Source organism: Rattus norvegicus, chromosome 4 (assembly GCF_021556685.1).
Source record: "Rattus norvegicus strain SHRSP/BbbUtx chromosome 4, alternate assembly SHRSP_T2T, whole genome shotgun sequence".
NCBI classification, from domain to species: domain Eukaryota; kingdom Metazoa; phylum Chordata; class Mammalia; order Rodentia; family Muridae; genus Rattus; species Rattus norvegicus.
Genome location: NC_141537.1, coordinates 2,495,960 through 2,512,099, shown reverse-complemented (window position 1 = coordinate 2,512,099; position 16,140 = coordinate 2,495,960). Strand labels below are relative to the sequence as shown.

The 16,140-nt window shown below is 44.9% G+C and overlaps 1 protein-coding gene across 1 annotated transcript in view; it reads left to right on the top strand.

Annotated features, from left to right (window-relative positions):
• The window catches only part of LOC147994628 (endogenous retrovirus group K member 18 Pol protein-like), a 37,641-nt gene that overhangs the window by 2,036 nt on the left and 19,465 nt on the right, over positions 1 to 16,140 (top strand). Inside the window, 2 exon segments of the mRNA XM_087659833.1 lie at positions 2 to 3,360; positions 3,363 to 5,115. Of these exon segments, the coding sequence (XP_087515959.1) occupies positions 2 to 3,360; positions 3,363 to 3,415 (3,412 nt within the window). The 3' untranslated portion in view covers positions 3,416 to 5,115.

Sequence of the window (16,140 nt, the reverse complement as noted above, 5' to 3'; positions counted from 1 at the left end):
AGAGGAGATACACCCCCTTTAACCCTACGTCAGAGGGACAACAGGCAGCAGTAGCTATGTCCTTTATAGGTCAGTCCTACCCAGACATCAAGCGTAAGTTAAAAAGATTAGAAGGCTTACAGGATCTCACGGTAAGAGACTTAGTTAAGGAGGCAGAGAAAGTGTATCATAAGAGAGAGACTGAGGAAGAGAAGAGAGAGAGAGAGGGAAAAGAAAGGGAGGAGACAGAAGACGAAAGAGATAGATGCAGGGACCAGAATTTAACTCGTATACTGGCCGCAGTAGTACCTGAAGGAAACAGGAATGTAGGAAGGAAGACAGGGAACCTGGGCAACCCACGTCATCGGAACGCCTGGGCTTCACAGAATTGGAGATTTTCAAGGATAGATAAAGACCAGTGCCGCTACTGCAAGAACAAGGGACATTGGGCCCAGGACTGCCCATACAAGAAGGAAAAGATGCAGGGTCCTAAGACCCTAGCCCTAAGAAATGAAGATGACTAGGGCAGTCGGGGCTTGTATTCCCTCCCCGAGCCTAGGGTAACTTTAAATGTGGAGGGAACCCCCGTGGATTTTCTGGTTGATACAGGGGCAGAGTTCTCAGTCCTACAACACCCTATGGGGAGATTTACAAACAAGACCAGTATGGTGGTGGGGGCAACCAGCATGAAAATTCACAAATGGACAACAGGCTGCCGTGTCAATCTAGGGGCCGGCCGAGTATCACATTCTTTTCTAGTAATTCCTGAATGCCCCACCCCCTTGCTCGGAAGAGATTTGTTGACCAAGATGAATGCCGAAATACAGTTCTCTCCAGGCGGACCTCAAGTGAAGTGGCACACCCCCAGGTCGGTATGGACTTTAACCTTTAAACTAGCTGACGAATATCTCATACATGAAAAAGGTAACAAGATGGACAATCCCCAATGGTGGCTTTCAAGATTCCCTGAAGCCTGGGTGGAGACAGGGGGAGTTGGGATGGCCTCCCAAGTACCTCCCATAGTAATCATAGTCAAGTCGGGTGCCACCCCTATCAGCGTATGCCAGTATCCTATGAGCAAGGAGGCGAGAGAGGGCATCCGGCCCCACATAAACAAGTTTTTACAGCTGGGCATCTTAACCCCATGCTGGTCCCCCTGGAACACCCCACTACTCCTGGTAAAAAAGCCGGGAACACAAGATTACCGACCCGTTCAGGACCCGAGGGAAGTTAATATATGGGTAGAAGATGTACACCCCATAGTGCCTAATCCTTACACCCTCCTCAGCACTCTGCCCCCAGAGAGGATATGGTATACTGTCTTGGATCTCAAAGATGCGTTCTTTAGCCTGAGATTACATCCCAACAGCCAACACCTGTTTGCCTTCGAATGGAAGGATCCAGAGACGGGACATTCTGGACAATTGACCTGGAACAGACTGCCACAGGGATTCAAGAATTCACCTACCCTCTTCGATGAGGCCCTACATCGGGACCTGACGATTTTCAGGACCAATAACCCACACCTGACTCTTCTTCAATACGTTGATGATCTACTTCTGAGTGCTGAAACCCAAGGTGAGTGCCAAAAAGGAACTGAACAATTACTAGCTGAATTAGGCCGTTTAGGATACTGGGCGTCTGCAAAGAAGGCACAGTTGTGTTGCACTGAAGTGACCTACCTGGGCTACATCCTCCGAGATGGAAAGCGGTGCCTCACCGAGGCCTGGAAGAAGACTGTGCTCCAGATACCAACACCTCGCACGCCTCGAGAGGTGAGAGAATTCCTAGGCACTGCCAGGTTCTGTCGACTATGGATTCCTGGGTTCGCTGCACTGGCTGCTCCACTCCACTGTTTGACCAGGTCAGAGACTGAGTTCCAATGGAAGCCTGAGCACCAAGCGGCTTTTGATGCCATCAAACAGGCCTTATTGACCGCACCTGCTCTGGTCCTACTGGACTTAACCAAACCTTTTACGTTGTTTGTGGACAAGAAGGTGGGGGTGGCGAAGGGAGTGTTGACCTAGACCTTGGGCCCATGGAAGCGGCCCGTGGCATACCTCTCTAAGAAACTGGACCCAGTGGCTAGTGGCTGGCCGTCCTTCCTTAAGATCATCGCAGCAGTAGCCATGTTGGTAAAAGACTCTGATAAACTAACATTAGGCCAGCCAGTGACAATCATAGCCCTACACACCTTAGAGAGCGTCATCCGACAGCCCCCTGATAGGTGGATATCCAACGCCCGCCTGACTCACTACCAGAGCCTCCTGTTAAATGATAGGGTCTTATTTGGGGCCCCCGTCGTCTTGAACCTAGTCACGTTGCTCCCCGAGGCAACAGAGCAGAAACCAATACATGTATGTGCTGATATCCTGGCTGAGGCCTCTGGTGTCAGGGAGGATTTGACTGATGTTCCCCTGCCAGGCTGCCCATCCTGGTACGCAGATGGCAGCAGTTTTCTGGTGGAAGGAAAGAGAAGGGCCGGAGCGGCAGTGGTAGATGGGAAAAGGACTATTTGGTCCAGTGGACTACCGGAAGGCACCTCAGCCCAGAAGGCAGAATTAATAGCACTCACTCAGGCATTGAGACTGGCTGAAGGAAAAAATATTAACATCTATACTGACAGCCGCTACGCTTTTGCCACTGCCCAAGTACACGGGGCCATCTACCGGCAGAGAGGACTCTTGATGTCCACAGGAAAGGATGTCAAAAATAAAGATGTGATCCTCAGCCTCCTAGAGGCTGTACACCTCCCAAGGAAGGTGGCCATCATTCAGTGTCCCGGGCACCAGAGGGGACAGGATGCTGTGGCAAAGGGCAACCATATGGCGGACACCACTGCCAAACAGGCTACACTCGGGGCTGTGATCCTGCCGGTAGTAGGTAAAGAGCTCCGCCCAAACCTGAGAGACTCCAGTTTTCAATATTCCCCAGAAGAATTAGAAGAGTATCACCATTCAGACTAGATCCAAGGCTTCTCTCCCTATGGTGTGGCGGAGACAACAGATGGTAAACAAGCTCTTCCAGACCAGCAAGGATGTGAGTTCGTTGCTAATCTCCATTGTCTGACCCACTTAGGTACGAGAAAACTGATAGAGCTCGTGAAGTCCTCTGAATACCACGACCAGAGACTGCCAGACATAGTCCAAGAAGTTGTACAGAGTTGTCAAGCATATGCCCTTGTCAACTCCAATAGACCCCCGTCTCTCCATGGCAAAAGGCTCAGGGGAGATAGGCTGGGGGCTCATTGGGAAATTGACTTTACAGAAATAACTCCAGACAGATATGGTAATAAATATCTATTGGTGTTCGTAGACACCTTCTCAGGCTGGGTGGAAGCATTCCCTACCCGCTCAGAAACAGCTCAAGTGGTGGCTAAGAAGATATTGGAAGAGATCTTTCCACGGTTTGGACTCCCCAAGGTAATCAGGTCTGACAACGGACCTGCTTTTGTTGCCCAGGTAAGTCAGGGGCTGGCCAGTCAGCTGGGGATTAATTGGAAATTACATTGTGCTTACAGACCCCAGAGCTCAGGACAGGTAGAAAGAATGAATAGGACCCTAAAAGAGACCTTAACTAAATTGGCCTTGGAGACCGGCGGGAAAGATTGGACAACCCTCCTTCCCTTCGCCCTGTTCCGTGCTCGGAACACTCCTGGGAGGTTTAAGCTGACACCATATGAGATCCTATGGGGCAGCCCGCCCCCTATAGGTGAAGTTGGGGGAGTACACGATCCTGACCCCCCTCTTTCTCAACCCGTCCTCACCCGCCTCAGGGCTCTTGAGATTGTCAGGCGCCAAGTGTGGGAGTCGCTGAAGGAGACCAACCGGTCGGAGAGCCCCGAGATCCCCCACGGATTCCAGGTTGGAGATCTGGTTCTGTCAGACATCATCGAGCCGGCAACCTTGAACCTCACTGGAAAGGACCCTACTCGGTTCTACTCATTACCCCAACCGCTATAAAGGTTGACGGAATAGCCGCCTGGATCCACGCATCGCACGCCAAAAGAGCTCCCAAGACTCGTGAAGCTGAATGGACTGTGGAAAGGACTCCTCACCCTCTTAAGCTTCGCCTTCGCCGCCATCTCGTCCCAGGTGGGGACATCAAATAAGGATCCACATTCTCCCCAGCAACTAACTTGGCAGGTTTTCTCTTCAACCGGAGACCTGGTGTGGTCCGTCACTGGTAAACATCCACTCTGGACCTGGTGGCCACCGCTGTACTGGTGTAAGCTGGCTGCGGGGGCACCAGGGTGGGGCTTAGAGCATCTGGCCCCTGACGAGTTAAATGACATGCTAGATTTCTCACCACACATGTACACCTCCCCACGGTTTGGAGGACCAGGAGCCGCGCGCGCTCCACTCCCGAAACCCGATGCCAGCTGTCGGACTCCTGGGGCTAGGACAGAACTAACTAAGACTCTCTTCTATGCTTGCCCAAAGAACAGGCCTCTTAGATCTGATATGTGGAAGTGTGGAGACGAATCATATTTTTTCTGCTATTATTGGGGCTGTGAGACTACCGGGCAGACAGATTGGAATCCCACATCTACTCGGCATTCCTTAGATATCAAGTGGGCTAAGAACAAGGTCGCCACCCTTAACATTACCTTCACTGAAATAGGGAGGAAGTATACCATAGGTTGGCTTGAGGGCCGACGCTGGGGGCTGCGTCTCTACGTGGGTGGGCAAGACCCTGGAATCCTGCTAGATATTAGACTCAAGGTAGAGCCTGTTAGCCTCAAAGCTATGGGTCCTAACCCCGTCCTCAAGAACCAGGAACTTCTCGCTAGGGACAGACCTAAAGTTACTACTACGCTAAAACCTGAGACGTTTGCACACACTGAGTCTTTTGCGCCCACTGGGGATACAACCACACAGGACTATCTGGCCTCCCGCTTACCCAGTGCCCAAGAACGCATGTTTAAGTTGATCCAGGGGACTTTCCAGGCTTTGAACCACTCCAACCATAACTTGACTACAGAATGCTGGCTCTGTCTTTCGACGAGCCCCCCTTACTATGAAGGAATAGCAACCTACGCTAATTTTACAAAAGAAACAAACCCAGAAGCCTGCCTCCACACCAACAAGCCCAGGTTAACCTTGACTGAAGTATCAGGAGCAGGGACCTGCGTAGGTAAGGTACCTTCCACCCATAGCAATCTATGTCGCCATGTTTTCCCTATCAGCACCCCCTCTAGCACGACTTCCTATCTAATTCCTCCCCCAGGGTATAGTTCCGGCCTCACTCCCTGCCTGGGTGATTCAGTAATCAATAACATTTCAGACTACTGTGTAATGGTCCAGCTGGTCCCAAGAATCTATTATCATTCTCCAGGAGAATTTCTGTCTTTGTATGAACCTACCCCTAGAATCAAAAGAGAACCTATCTTGCTGACTGTGGCTATACTCCTAGGGTTGGGGGTGGCTGCTGGAGTAGGCACCGGGTCTGCTGCCTTAATCACCGGACCCCAACAACTACAGCAGGGCCTGACAACTTTGAATTCTGCTATCTCCGAAGATATTGAAGCCCTAGAAAAATCCATTAGTCATTTAGAAGAATCCCTCACCTCCTGGTCAGAAGTAGTGCTTCAGAACAGAAGAGGGTTAGATTTATTGTTCCTGAAGGAAGGAGGACTGTGTGCTGCTCTGAGGGAGGAATGTTGCTTTTACATTGATCATTCAGGGACTATTAAAGACTCCATGGCTAAACTTAGAGAGAGGTTAGACAAGAGACGACGGGAACGAGAGGCCACTGATAACTGGTTTCAGAACTGGTTCAATAAGTCCCCATGGCTCACCACCCTGTTGTCAGCCTTAGCAGGTCCCTTGGTGATTCTGCTCCTCCTGTTCACTTTAGGGCCTTGCATCATCAATTGTCTCATAACCTTTGTCAAAGAACGGATTAGTGCCGTACATGTTCTTATGCTAAGACAACAATATCAGGCTTTACGAAGTGAGGAGCCCCTAAATGCTGAGCCTATTGTGTAGTCCTAAGATTAGAACTACTCCCCAAAAGGAAGTGGGGAATGAGGAATTAAAATTTCAAGAAGTTAGTCATAAACAAGGTCCGGACGTGCCTGAGAGGGTGTTAGAGATAGGACCTGCCAGACCAGCTATCAGCCCCAAGGACATTGACCATCCGTAGCCACCCCCTCCCCTTCCTTCACTCCCCAGAAGTGAGTCATCCCCCTGAGTGAGATGAGCCACCCTACCCACACTGCTGAGCTGCTAGATAGCACGTACTCCTTGCTGATGTCATTTCGCGCCGAAAGTAACCATGCACCTTTTTTTTTTTTAAATTTATTTTTTTTAATTAACTTGAGTATTTCTTATATACATTTCAAGTGTTATTCCCTTTCCCGGTTTCCGGGCAAAATCCCCCTCCCCCCTCCCCTTCCTTATGGGTGTTCCCCTCCCAACCCTCCCCCCATTGCCGCCCTCCCCCCATAGTCTAGTTCACTGGGGGTTAAGTCTTAGCAGGACCCAGGGCTTCCCCTTCCACTGGTGCTCTTACTAGGATATTCATTGCTACCTATGGGGTCAGAGTCCAGGGTCAGTCCATGTATAGTCTTTAGGTAGTGGCTTAGTCCCTGGAAGCTCTGGTTGCTTGACATTGTTGTACTTTTGGGGTCTCGAGCCACTTCAAGCTCTTCCAGTTCTTTCTCTGATTCCTTCAACGGGGGACCTATTCTCAGTTCAGTGGTTTGCTGCTGGCAATCGCCTCTGTATTTGCTGTATTCTGGCTGTGTCTCTCAGGAGCGATCTACATCCGGCTCCTGTCGGTCTGCACTTCTTTGCTTCATCCATCTTGTCTAATTGGGTGGCTGTATATGTATGGGCCACATGTGGGGCAGGCTCTGAATGGGTGTTCCTTCAGTCTCTGTTTTAATCTTTGCCTCTCCCTTCCCTGCCAAGGGTATTCTTTTTCCTCATTTAAAGAAGGAGTGAAGCATTCACATTTTGATCATCCGTCTTGAGTTTCGTTTGTTCTAGGGATCTAGGGTAATTCAAGCATTTGGGCTAATAGCCACTTATCAATGAGTGCATACCATGTATGTCTTTCTGTGATTGGGTTAGCTCACTCAGGATGATATTTTCCAGTTCCAACCATTTGCCTACGAATTTCATAAACTCGTTGTTTTTGATAGCTGAGTAATATTCCATTGTGTAGATGTACCATATTTTCTGTATCCATTCCTCTGTTGAAGGGCATCTGGTTTCTTTCCATTTTCTGGCTATTATAAATAAGGCTGCGATGAACATAGTGGAGCACGTGTCTCTTTTATATGTTGAGGCATCTTTTGGGTATATGCCCAAGAGAGGTATAGCTGGATCCTCAGGCAGTTCAATGTCCAATTTTCTGAGGAACCTCCAGACTGATTTCCAGAACGGTTTTACCAGTCTGCAATCCCACCAACAATGGAGGAGTGTTCCTCTTTCTCCACATCCTCGCCAGCATCTGCTGTCACCTGAGTTTTTGATCTTAGCCATTCTCACTGGTGTGAGGTGAAATCTCAGGGTTGTTTTGATTTGCATTTCCCTTATGACTAAAGATGTTGAACATTTCTTTAGGTGTTTCTCAGCCATTCGGCATTCCTCAGCTGTGAATTCTTTGTTTAGCTCTGAACCCCATTTTTTAATAGGGTTATTTGTTTCCCTGCGGTCTAACTTCTTGAGTTCTTTGTATATTTTGGATATAAGGCCTCTATCTGTTGTAGGATTGGTAAAGATCTTTTCCCAATCTGTTGGTTGCCGTTTTGTCCTAACCACCGTGTCCTTTGCCTTACAGAAGCTTTGCAGTTTTATGAAATCCCATTTGTCGATTCTTGATCTTAGAGCATAAGCCATTGGTGTTTTGTTCAGGAAATTTTTTCCAGTGCCCATGTGTTCCAGATGCTTCCCTAGTTTTTCTTCTATTAGTTTGAGTGTGTCTGGTTTGATGTGGAGGTCCTTGATCCACTTGGACTTAAGCTTTGTACAGGGTGATAAGCATGGATCGATCTGCATTCTTCTACATGTTGCCCTCCAGTTGAACCAGCACCACTTGCTGAAAATGCTATCTTTTTTCCATTGGATGGTTTTGGCTCCTTTGTCAAAAGTCAAGTGACCATAGGTGTGTGGGTTCATTTCTGGGTCTTCAATTCTATTCCATTGGTCTATCTGTCTGTCTCTGTACCAATACCATGCAGTTTTTATCACTATTGCTCTGTAATACTGCTTGAGTTCAGGGATAGTGATTCCCCCTGAAGTCCTTTTATTGTTGAGGATAGCTTTAGCTATCCTGGGTTTTTTGTTATTCCAGATGAATTTGCAAATTGTTCTGTCTAACTCTTTGAAGAATTGGATTGGTATTTTGATGGGGATTGCATTGAATCTGTAGATTGCTTTTGGTAAAATGGCCATTTTTACTATATTAATCCTGCCAATCCATGAGCATGGGAGATCTTTCCATCTTCTGAGGTCTTCTTCAATTTCTTTCCTCAGTGTCTTGAAGTTCTTATTGTACAGATCTTTTACTTGCTTGGTTAAAGTCACACCGAGGTACTTTATATTATTTGGGTCTATTATGAAGGGTGTCGTTTCCCTAATTTCTTTCTCGGCTGGTTTCTCTTTTGTATAGAGGAAGGCAACTGATATATTTGAGTTAATTTTATACCCAGCCACTTTGCTGAAGTTGTTTATCAGCTTTAGTAGTTCTCTGGTGGAACTTTTGGGATCACTTAAATATACTATCATGTCATCTGCAAATAGTGATATTTTGACCTCTTCTTTTCCGATCTGTATCCCCTTGATCTCCTTTTGTTGTCCGATTGCTCTGGCTAGAACTTCAAGAACTATATTGAATAAGTAGGGAGAGAGTGGGCAGCCTTGTCTAGTCCCTGATTTTAGTGGGATTGCTTCAAGTTTCTCTCCATTTAGTTTAATGTTAGCAACTGGTTTGTTGTATATGGCTTTTACTATGTTTAGGTATGGGCCTTGAATTCCTATTCTTTCCAGGACTTTTATCATGAAGGGGTGTTGAATTTTGTCAAATGCTTTCTCAGCATCTAATGAAATGATCATGTGGTTTTGTTCTTTCAGTTTGTTTATATGATGGATCACGTTGATGGTTTTCCGTATATTAAACCATCCCTGCATGCCTGGGATGAAGCCTACTTGATCATGGTGGATGATTGTTTTGATGTGCTCTTGAATTCGGTTTGCCAGAATTTTATTGAGTATTCTTGCGTCGATATTCATAAGGGAAATTGGTCTGAAGTTCTCTTTCTTTGTTGTGTCTTTGTGTGATTTAGGTATAAGAGTAATTGTGGCTTCGTAGAAGGAATTCGGTAGTGCTCCATCTGTTTCAATTTTGTGGAATAGTTTGGATAATATTGGTATGAGGTCTTCTATGAAGGTTTGATAGAATTCTGCACTAAACCCGTCTGGACCTGGGCTCTTTTTGGTTGGGAGACCTTTAATGACTGCTTCTATTTCCTTAGGAGTTATGGGGTTGTTTAACTGGTTTATCTGTTCCTGATTTAACTTCGATACCTGGTATCTGTCTAGGAAATTGTCCATTTCCTGAAGATTTTCAAATTTTGTTGAATATAGGTTTTTATAGTAAGATCTGATGATTTTTTGAATTTCCTCTGAATCTGTAGTTATGTCTCCCTTTTCATTTCTAATTTTGTTAATTTGGATGCACTCTCTGTGTCCTCTCGTTAGTCTGGCTAAGGGTTTATCTATCTTGTTGATTTTCTCAAAGAACCAACTTTTGGTTCTGTTGATTCTTTCTATGGTCCTTTTTGTTTCTACTTGGTTGATTTCAGCTCTGAGTTTGATTATTTCCTGCCTTCTACTCCTCCTGGGTGTATTTGCTTCTTTTTGTTCTAGAGCTTTTAGGTGTGCTGTCAAGCTGCTGACATATGCTCTTTCCTGTTTCTTTCTGCAGGTACTCAGCGCTATGAGTTTTCCTCTTAGCACAGCTTTCATTGTGTCCCATAAGTTTGGGTATGTTGTATCTTCATTTTCATTAAATTCTAAAAAGTTTTTAATTTCTTTCTTTATTTCTTCCTTGACCAGGTTATCATAGAGTAGAGCATTGTTCAATTTCCACGTATATGTGGGCATTCTTCCCTTATTGTTATTGAAGACCAGTTTTAGGCCGTGGTGGTCCGATAGCACGCATGGGATTATCTCTATCTTTCTGTACCTGTTGAGGCCCGTTTTTTGACCAATTATATGGTCAATTTTGGAGAAAGTACCATGAGGAGCTGAGAAGAAGGTATATCCTTTTGCTTTAGGATAGAATGTTCTATAAATATCCGTTAAGTCCATTTGGCTCATGACTTCTCTTAGTCTGTCGACATCACTGTTTAATTTCTGTTTCCATGATCTGTCCATTGATGAGAGTGGTGTGTTGAAATCTCCCACTATTATTGTGTGAGGTGCAATGTGTGTTTTGAGCTTTAGTAAGGTTTCTTTTACGTATGTAGGTGCCCTTGTATTTGGGGCATAGATATTTAGGATTGAGAGTTCATCTTGGTGGATTTTTCCTTTGATGAATATGAAGTGTCCTTCCTTATCTTTTTTGATGACTTTTAGTTGGAAATTGATTTTATTTGATATTAGAATGGCTACTCCAGCTTGCTTCTTCTGACCATTTGCTTGGAAAGTTGTTTTCCAGCCTTTCACTCTGAGGTAGTGTCTGTCTTTGTCTCTGAGGTGTGTTTCCTGTAGGCAGCAGAATGCAGGGACCTCGTTGCGTATCCAGTTTGTTAATCTATGTCTTTTTATTGGGGAGTTGAGGCCATTGATATTGAGAGATATTAAGGAATAGTGATTATTGCTTCCCTTTATATTCATATTTGGATGTGAGGTTATGTTTGTGTGCTTTCATTCTCTGTGTTTTGTTGCCAAGACGATTAGTTTCTTGCTTCTTCTAGGGTATAGCTTGCCTCCTTATGTTGGGCTTTACCATTTATTATCCTTTGTAGTGCTGGATTTGTAGAAAGATATTGTGTAAATTTGGTTTTGTCATGGAATATCTTGGTTTCTCCATCAATGTTAATTGAGAGTTTTGCTGGATACAGTAACCTGGGCTGGCATTTGTGTTCTCTTAGGGTCTGTATGACATCAGTCCAGGATCTTCTGGCCTTCATAGTTTCTGGCGAGAAGTCTGGTGTGATTCTGATACGTCTCCCTTTATATGTTACTTGACCTTTTTCCCTTACTGCTTTTAATATTCTTTCTTTATTTTGTGCGTTTGTTGTTTTGACAATTATGTGTCGGGAGGTGTTTCTTTTCTGGTCCAATCTATTTGGAGTTCTGTAGGCTTCTTGTATGTCTATGGGTATCTCTTTTTTTAGGTTAGGGAAGTTTTCTTCTATGATTTTGTTGAAGATATTTACTGGTCCTTTGAGCTGGGAGTCTTCACTCTCTTCTATACCTATTATCCTTAGGTTTGATCTTCTCATTGAGTCCTGGATTTCCTGTATGTTTTGGACCAGGAGCTTTTTCCGCTTTACATTATCTTTGACAGTTGAGTCAATGATTTCTATGGAATCTTCTGCTCCTGAGATTCTCTCTTCCATCTCTTGAATTCTGTTGGTGAGGCTTGTATCTACAGCTCCTTGTCTCTTCTTTTGGTTTTCTATATCCAGGGTTGTTTCCATGTGTTCTTTCTTGATTGCTTCTATTTCCATTTTTAATTCCTTCAACTGTTTGATTGTGTTTTCCTGGAATTCTTTCAGGGATTTTTTCGATTCCTCTCTGTAGGCTTCTACTTGTTCTCTAAGGGAGTTCTTCATGTCTTTCTTGAAGTCCTCCAGCATCATGATCAAATATGATTTTGAAACTAGATCTTGCTTTTCTGGTGTGTTTGGATATTCCATGTTTGTTTTGATGGGAGAATTGGGCTCCGATGGTGCCATGTAGTCTTGGTTTCTGTTGCTTGGGTTCCTGCGCTTGCCTCTCGCCATCAGATTATCTCTAGTGTTACTTTGTTCTGCTATTTCTGACAGTGGCTAGACTGTCCTATAAGCCTGTGTGACAGGAGTGCTGTAGACCTGTTTTCCTCTCTTTCAGTCAGTTATGGGGACAGAGTGTTCTGCTTTCTGGCATGTAGTTTTTCCTCTCTACAGGTCTTCAGCTGTTCCTGTGGGCCTGTGTCTTGAGTTCACCAGGCAGCTTTCTTGCAGCAGAAAATTTGGTCTTACCTGTGGTCCCGAGGCTCAGGTTCGCTCATGGGGTGCTGCCCATGGGCTCTCTGCAGCGGCAGCAACCAGGAAGACCTGTGCCGCCCCTTCCGGGAGCTTCAGTGCACCAGGGTTCCAGATGGTCTTTGGCTTTTTCCTCTGGCGTCAGAGATGTGTGTGCAGGGAGCAGTCACTTCTGGTTTCCCAGGCTTGTCTGCCTCTCTGAAGGTTTAGCTCTCCCTCCCACGGGATTTGGGTGCCGAGAACTGTTTATCCGGTCTGTTTCTTTCAGGTTCCGGCAGTGTCTCAGGCACAGGGGTCCTGCCGCTCCTGGGCCCTCCCCCACGGGAGTCCAGAGGCCTTATACAGTTTCCTCTTGGGCCAGGGATGTGGGCAGGGGTGAGCAGATTTGGTTGTCTCTTCCGCTCTGCAGCCTCAGGAGTGCCCATCTGACCAGGCGGTTGGGTCTCTCTCTCACCGGGTCTGGGAGCAGAGAGCTGCTGCGGGCCGGGATCCGCGGGTGTGGGACTTCCGGTAAACACAGAACGTGCCCGGTCCTAGAGAAATTCTGCTTTCCTGTGTCCCAAGCTCACCAGGCAGCTTTCTTGCAGCCGAAAATTTGGTCTTACCTGTGGTCCCGAGGCTCAGGTTCGCTCGTGGGGTGCTGCCCACGGGCTCTCTGCAGCGGCAGCAACCAGGAAGACCTGTGCCGCCCCTTCCGGGAGCTTCAGTGCACCAGGGTTCCAGATGGTCTTTGGCTTTTTCCTCTGGCATCCGAGATGTGTGTGCAGGGAGCAGTCACTTCTGGTTTCCCAGGCTTGTCTGCCTCTCTGAAGGTTTAGCTCTCCCTCCCACGGGATTTGGGTGCAGAGAACTGTTTATCCGGTCTGTTTCTTCAACCATGCACCTTTTGAATTGACCAATCATGTATAACCTCGAGAATGCCCCTTACCTCCCCTATATAAACCCCTGAGTTTGGGAGCTCGGGGTCGATTCCTCTATCTCCTGTGTGGGATACATATCGACCTGGGATCCCACTGATAAATCTACCTCTTGCTGTTACATCAAGATGGCTACTCGTGATTCCTGGGAGCACCCCACCTCGAGATCGGAGCGAGAGACGGGGCTCCCCGTTTAGCGGTTCGCTTTTTCACCATAAGTTTGGGTACGTTGTACCTTTATTTTATTGAGCTGTGAGTTTTCCTCTTAGCACTGCTTTCATTGTGTTCCATAAGTTTGGGTACATTGTACCTTTATTTTCATTAAATCCAAAAAAGTCTTTAATTTATTTCTTTATTTTTTCCATGACCAAGTTATCATTGAGTAGAGTACTATTCAGCTTCCATGTATACGTGAGCTTTCTGTCACTATTGTTGTTATTGAAAACAAGCCTTAGTCCATGGTAATATGATAGGACGCATACAATTATTTCAATCTTATATCTTTTGAGGTCTGTTTTGTGATCAATTATATGGTCAGTTCTGGAGAAGGTACCATGAGGTTGTAAGAAGGTATATTCTTTTGTTTTAGGATGAAATGTTCTATTAATATCTGTTAAGTCCATTTGGTTCATAACTTAGGTTAGTTTCTCTATGTCTCTGTTTAATTTCTGTTTCGATGAGCTGTCCATTGATGAAAGTGAGGTGTTGAAATCTCCCACTGTTATTGTGTGACATGCAATATATGCTTTGAGCTTCAGTAAGGTTTCTTTTATGAAAGCAAGTGCCCTTGCATTTGGAGCATAGATATTCAGGACTGAGAGTTCATCTTGTTGGACTTTTCCTTCGATGAATATGAAGTGTCCTTCCTTACCTTTTCTGAAAACTTTTAGTTGAAAGTTGATTTTATTCGATATGAGAATGGCTACTCCAGCTTTTTTCTTTGGACCATTTGCTTGGGAAATTATTTTCCAGCAATTTACTCTGAGGTAATGTCTGTCATTGTCACTAATGCAGGTTTCCTGTTTGCAGCAAATACTGAGTCCTCTTTAAGTATCCATTCTGTTTGTCCATGTCTTTTTATTAGAGAAATGAGTCCATTGATATTAAGAGATATTAAAGAATAGGATTGTTGTTTCCTGTTTTTTTTTGTTGTTATAGGTGGAATTATATTTGTGTATTTCTCTTCCTTTGGTTTTGTTGCAAGAAGATTATTTTGTGCTTTTTGTAAGGTTAGTTTTCCTCCTCGTGTTTGAGTTTTTGATCTATTATTCTTTGTAGGACATAAATACCTATCTTAAAGAAATACAGCACAGCACAGGTAAGGAATAGTAGCCCTTAAAAAGGAAACACAGAAATCTCCTGAAGAACTACAGGAAAACACAAACTAACAGGTAAAGGAATTGAACAAAGTCATCCAGAAATTAAAAAGGGAAATAGAGACAATAAAGAAAGCACAAAGGGTGACAACCCTGGAGATGGAAAAAGAAGGAGATCAGGAGTCAGAAACACAAGTATTTTTAATCAGAAATCAAGAGATAGAGGAGAGAATCTCCTCAGCAGAAGATAACAGAAAACACTGACACAACCATCAAAGATAATGTAAAACGCCAAAAGCTCCTAACCCAAAACATTGAGGAAATCCAAGACACAATGAAAAGATCAACCCTAAGGATAGTAGGTATAGAAGAGAGCTAAGATTTCCAACATAAATGTCCAGTAAATATCTTCAACAAAATTATAGAAGGAAACTTCCCTAAAGAAAAGAAAGACATGCCCATAAACATACAAGAAGTTTACAGAACTCCAAATAGATTGACCAGAAAGGAAATCTGTCCCATCACACAATAGTCAAAACACCAAATGCACAAAGAAAGAATATTAAAAGCAGTAAGGGAAAATATCAAGTAACATATAAAGGCAGACCTATCAGAATTACACCAGACTTCTCACCAGAGACTATTAAAGCCAGAAGATCCTTGGCAGATGTCATACAGACCCTAAGAGAACACAAATCCAGGCTACTCTATCCAGCAAAACTGTCAATTAACAAAGATGGAGAAGCCAATATACTCCATGACAAAACCAAATATACAAAGAACCTATGCATTTATTATGTGTATCTAACTGTGTGTCAGACAGACATCTATATACACATGTAAATAAATTACATATTTACTAAATTACTCAAAAACATTTTACAATATTCAAGTAGACTTATGTGTAGAGCGCTGCGACATGCCACGCCCCATAGATAGCGCCGGTTTCTGCCTTCCACCCTCCCAACGGTGAGCGCTCCTTGCAGTAAACAAGTCCTTATTTGGCTATATCTGCCTGGCCTGCTAGCTTCTGCATAGTGACAGTTTATCTACATGACCCAAGTGGCTTGCTAGGACTGGCCAGTGCTAGCTATTTAAGTGTGGTGCAGGGCATTCCCTGGAGAGAGAGAGAGAAAGAGAGAAGAGAGGAGAAAGAAAAGAGAGAGAGCCAGAAGAGATAGAGGTCAGAAGTTTGTATCAAGTTTCCTGAGTAAAACTGCTTGAAGAAGATCTCCTGTGGTTGTGTCTTCCTTGTTGGTCGAGGTTGGGCGAGGCACATATGTACACACATGCCAACATATATACACATGTACAAGTATGGCTGGTATATACACACGGGTTAGGTGTCTTTTTTGCACATCTGACTTTATAAATGTATGTAGTGGGGGGGCATGGTGTGATGTGTATATATTTATGTGTGAATGCACACCCTTTTGTGTGTAAACACATGTGGAAGTCAGAGGAAAAGGTCATATGTAGGTTCTCACTCCTTACCTTGTCCTGGGCAGGCTCTATTGCTACTACCACTGAATAGTCAAGGCTAACTTGATCCACCTTACCATATGACCTGTGGTATCCACATCAACCATGCCCATGCTTATTTCATATGGATTAGTTTTTGATATGGTGGGTGTTTGTGGCAAGGTCTTTTCCTTAATGAATAAAGATTTCAGGGCACCAATCACTGGACATATACTTCCAGGTTAGACTTCCAGGTTGGAGG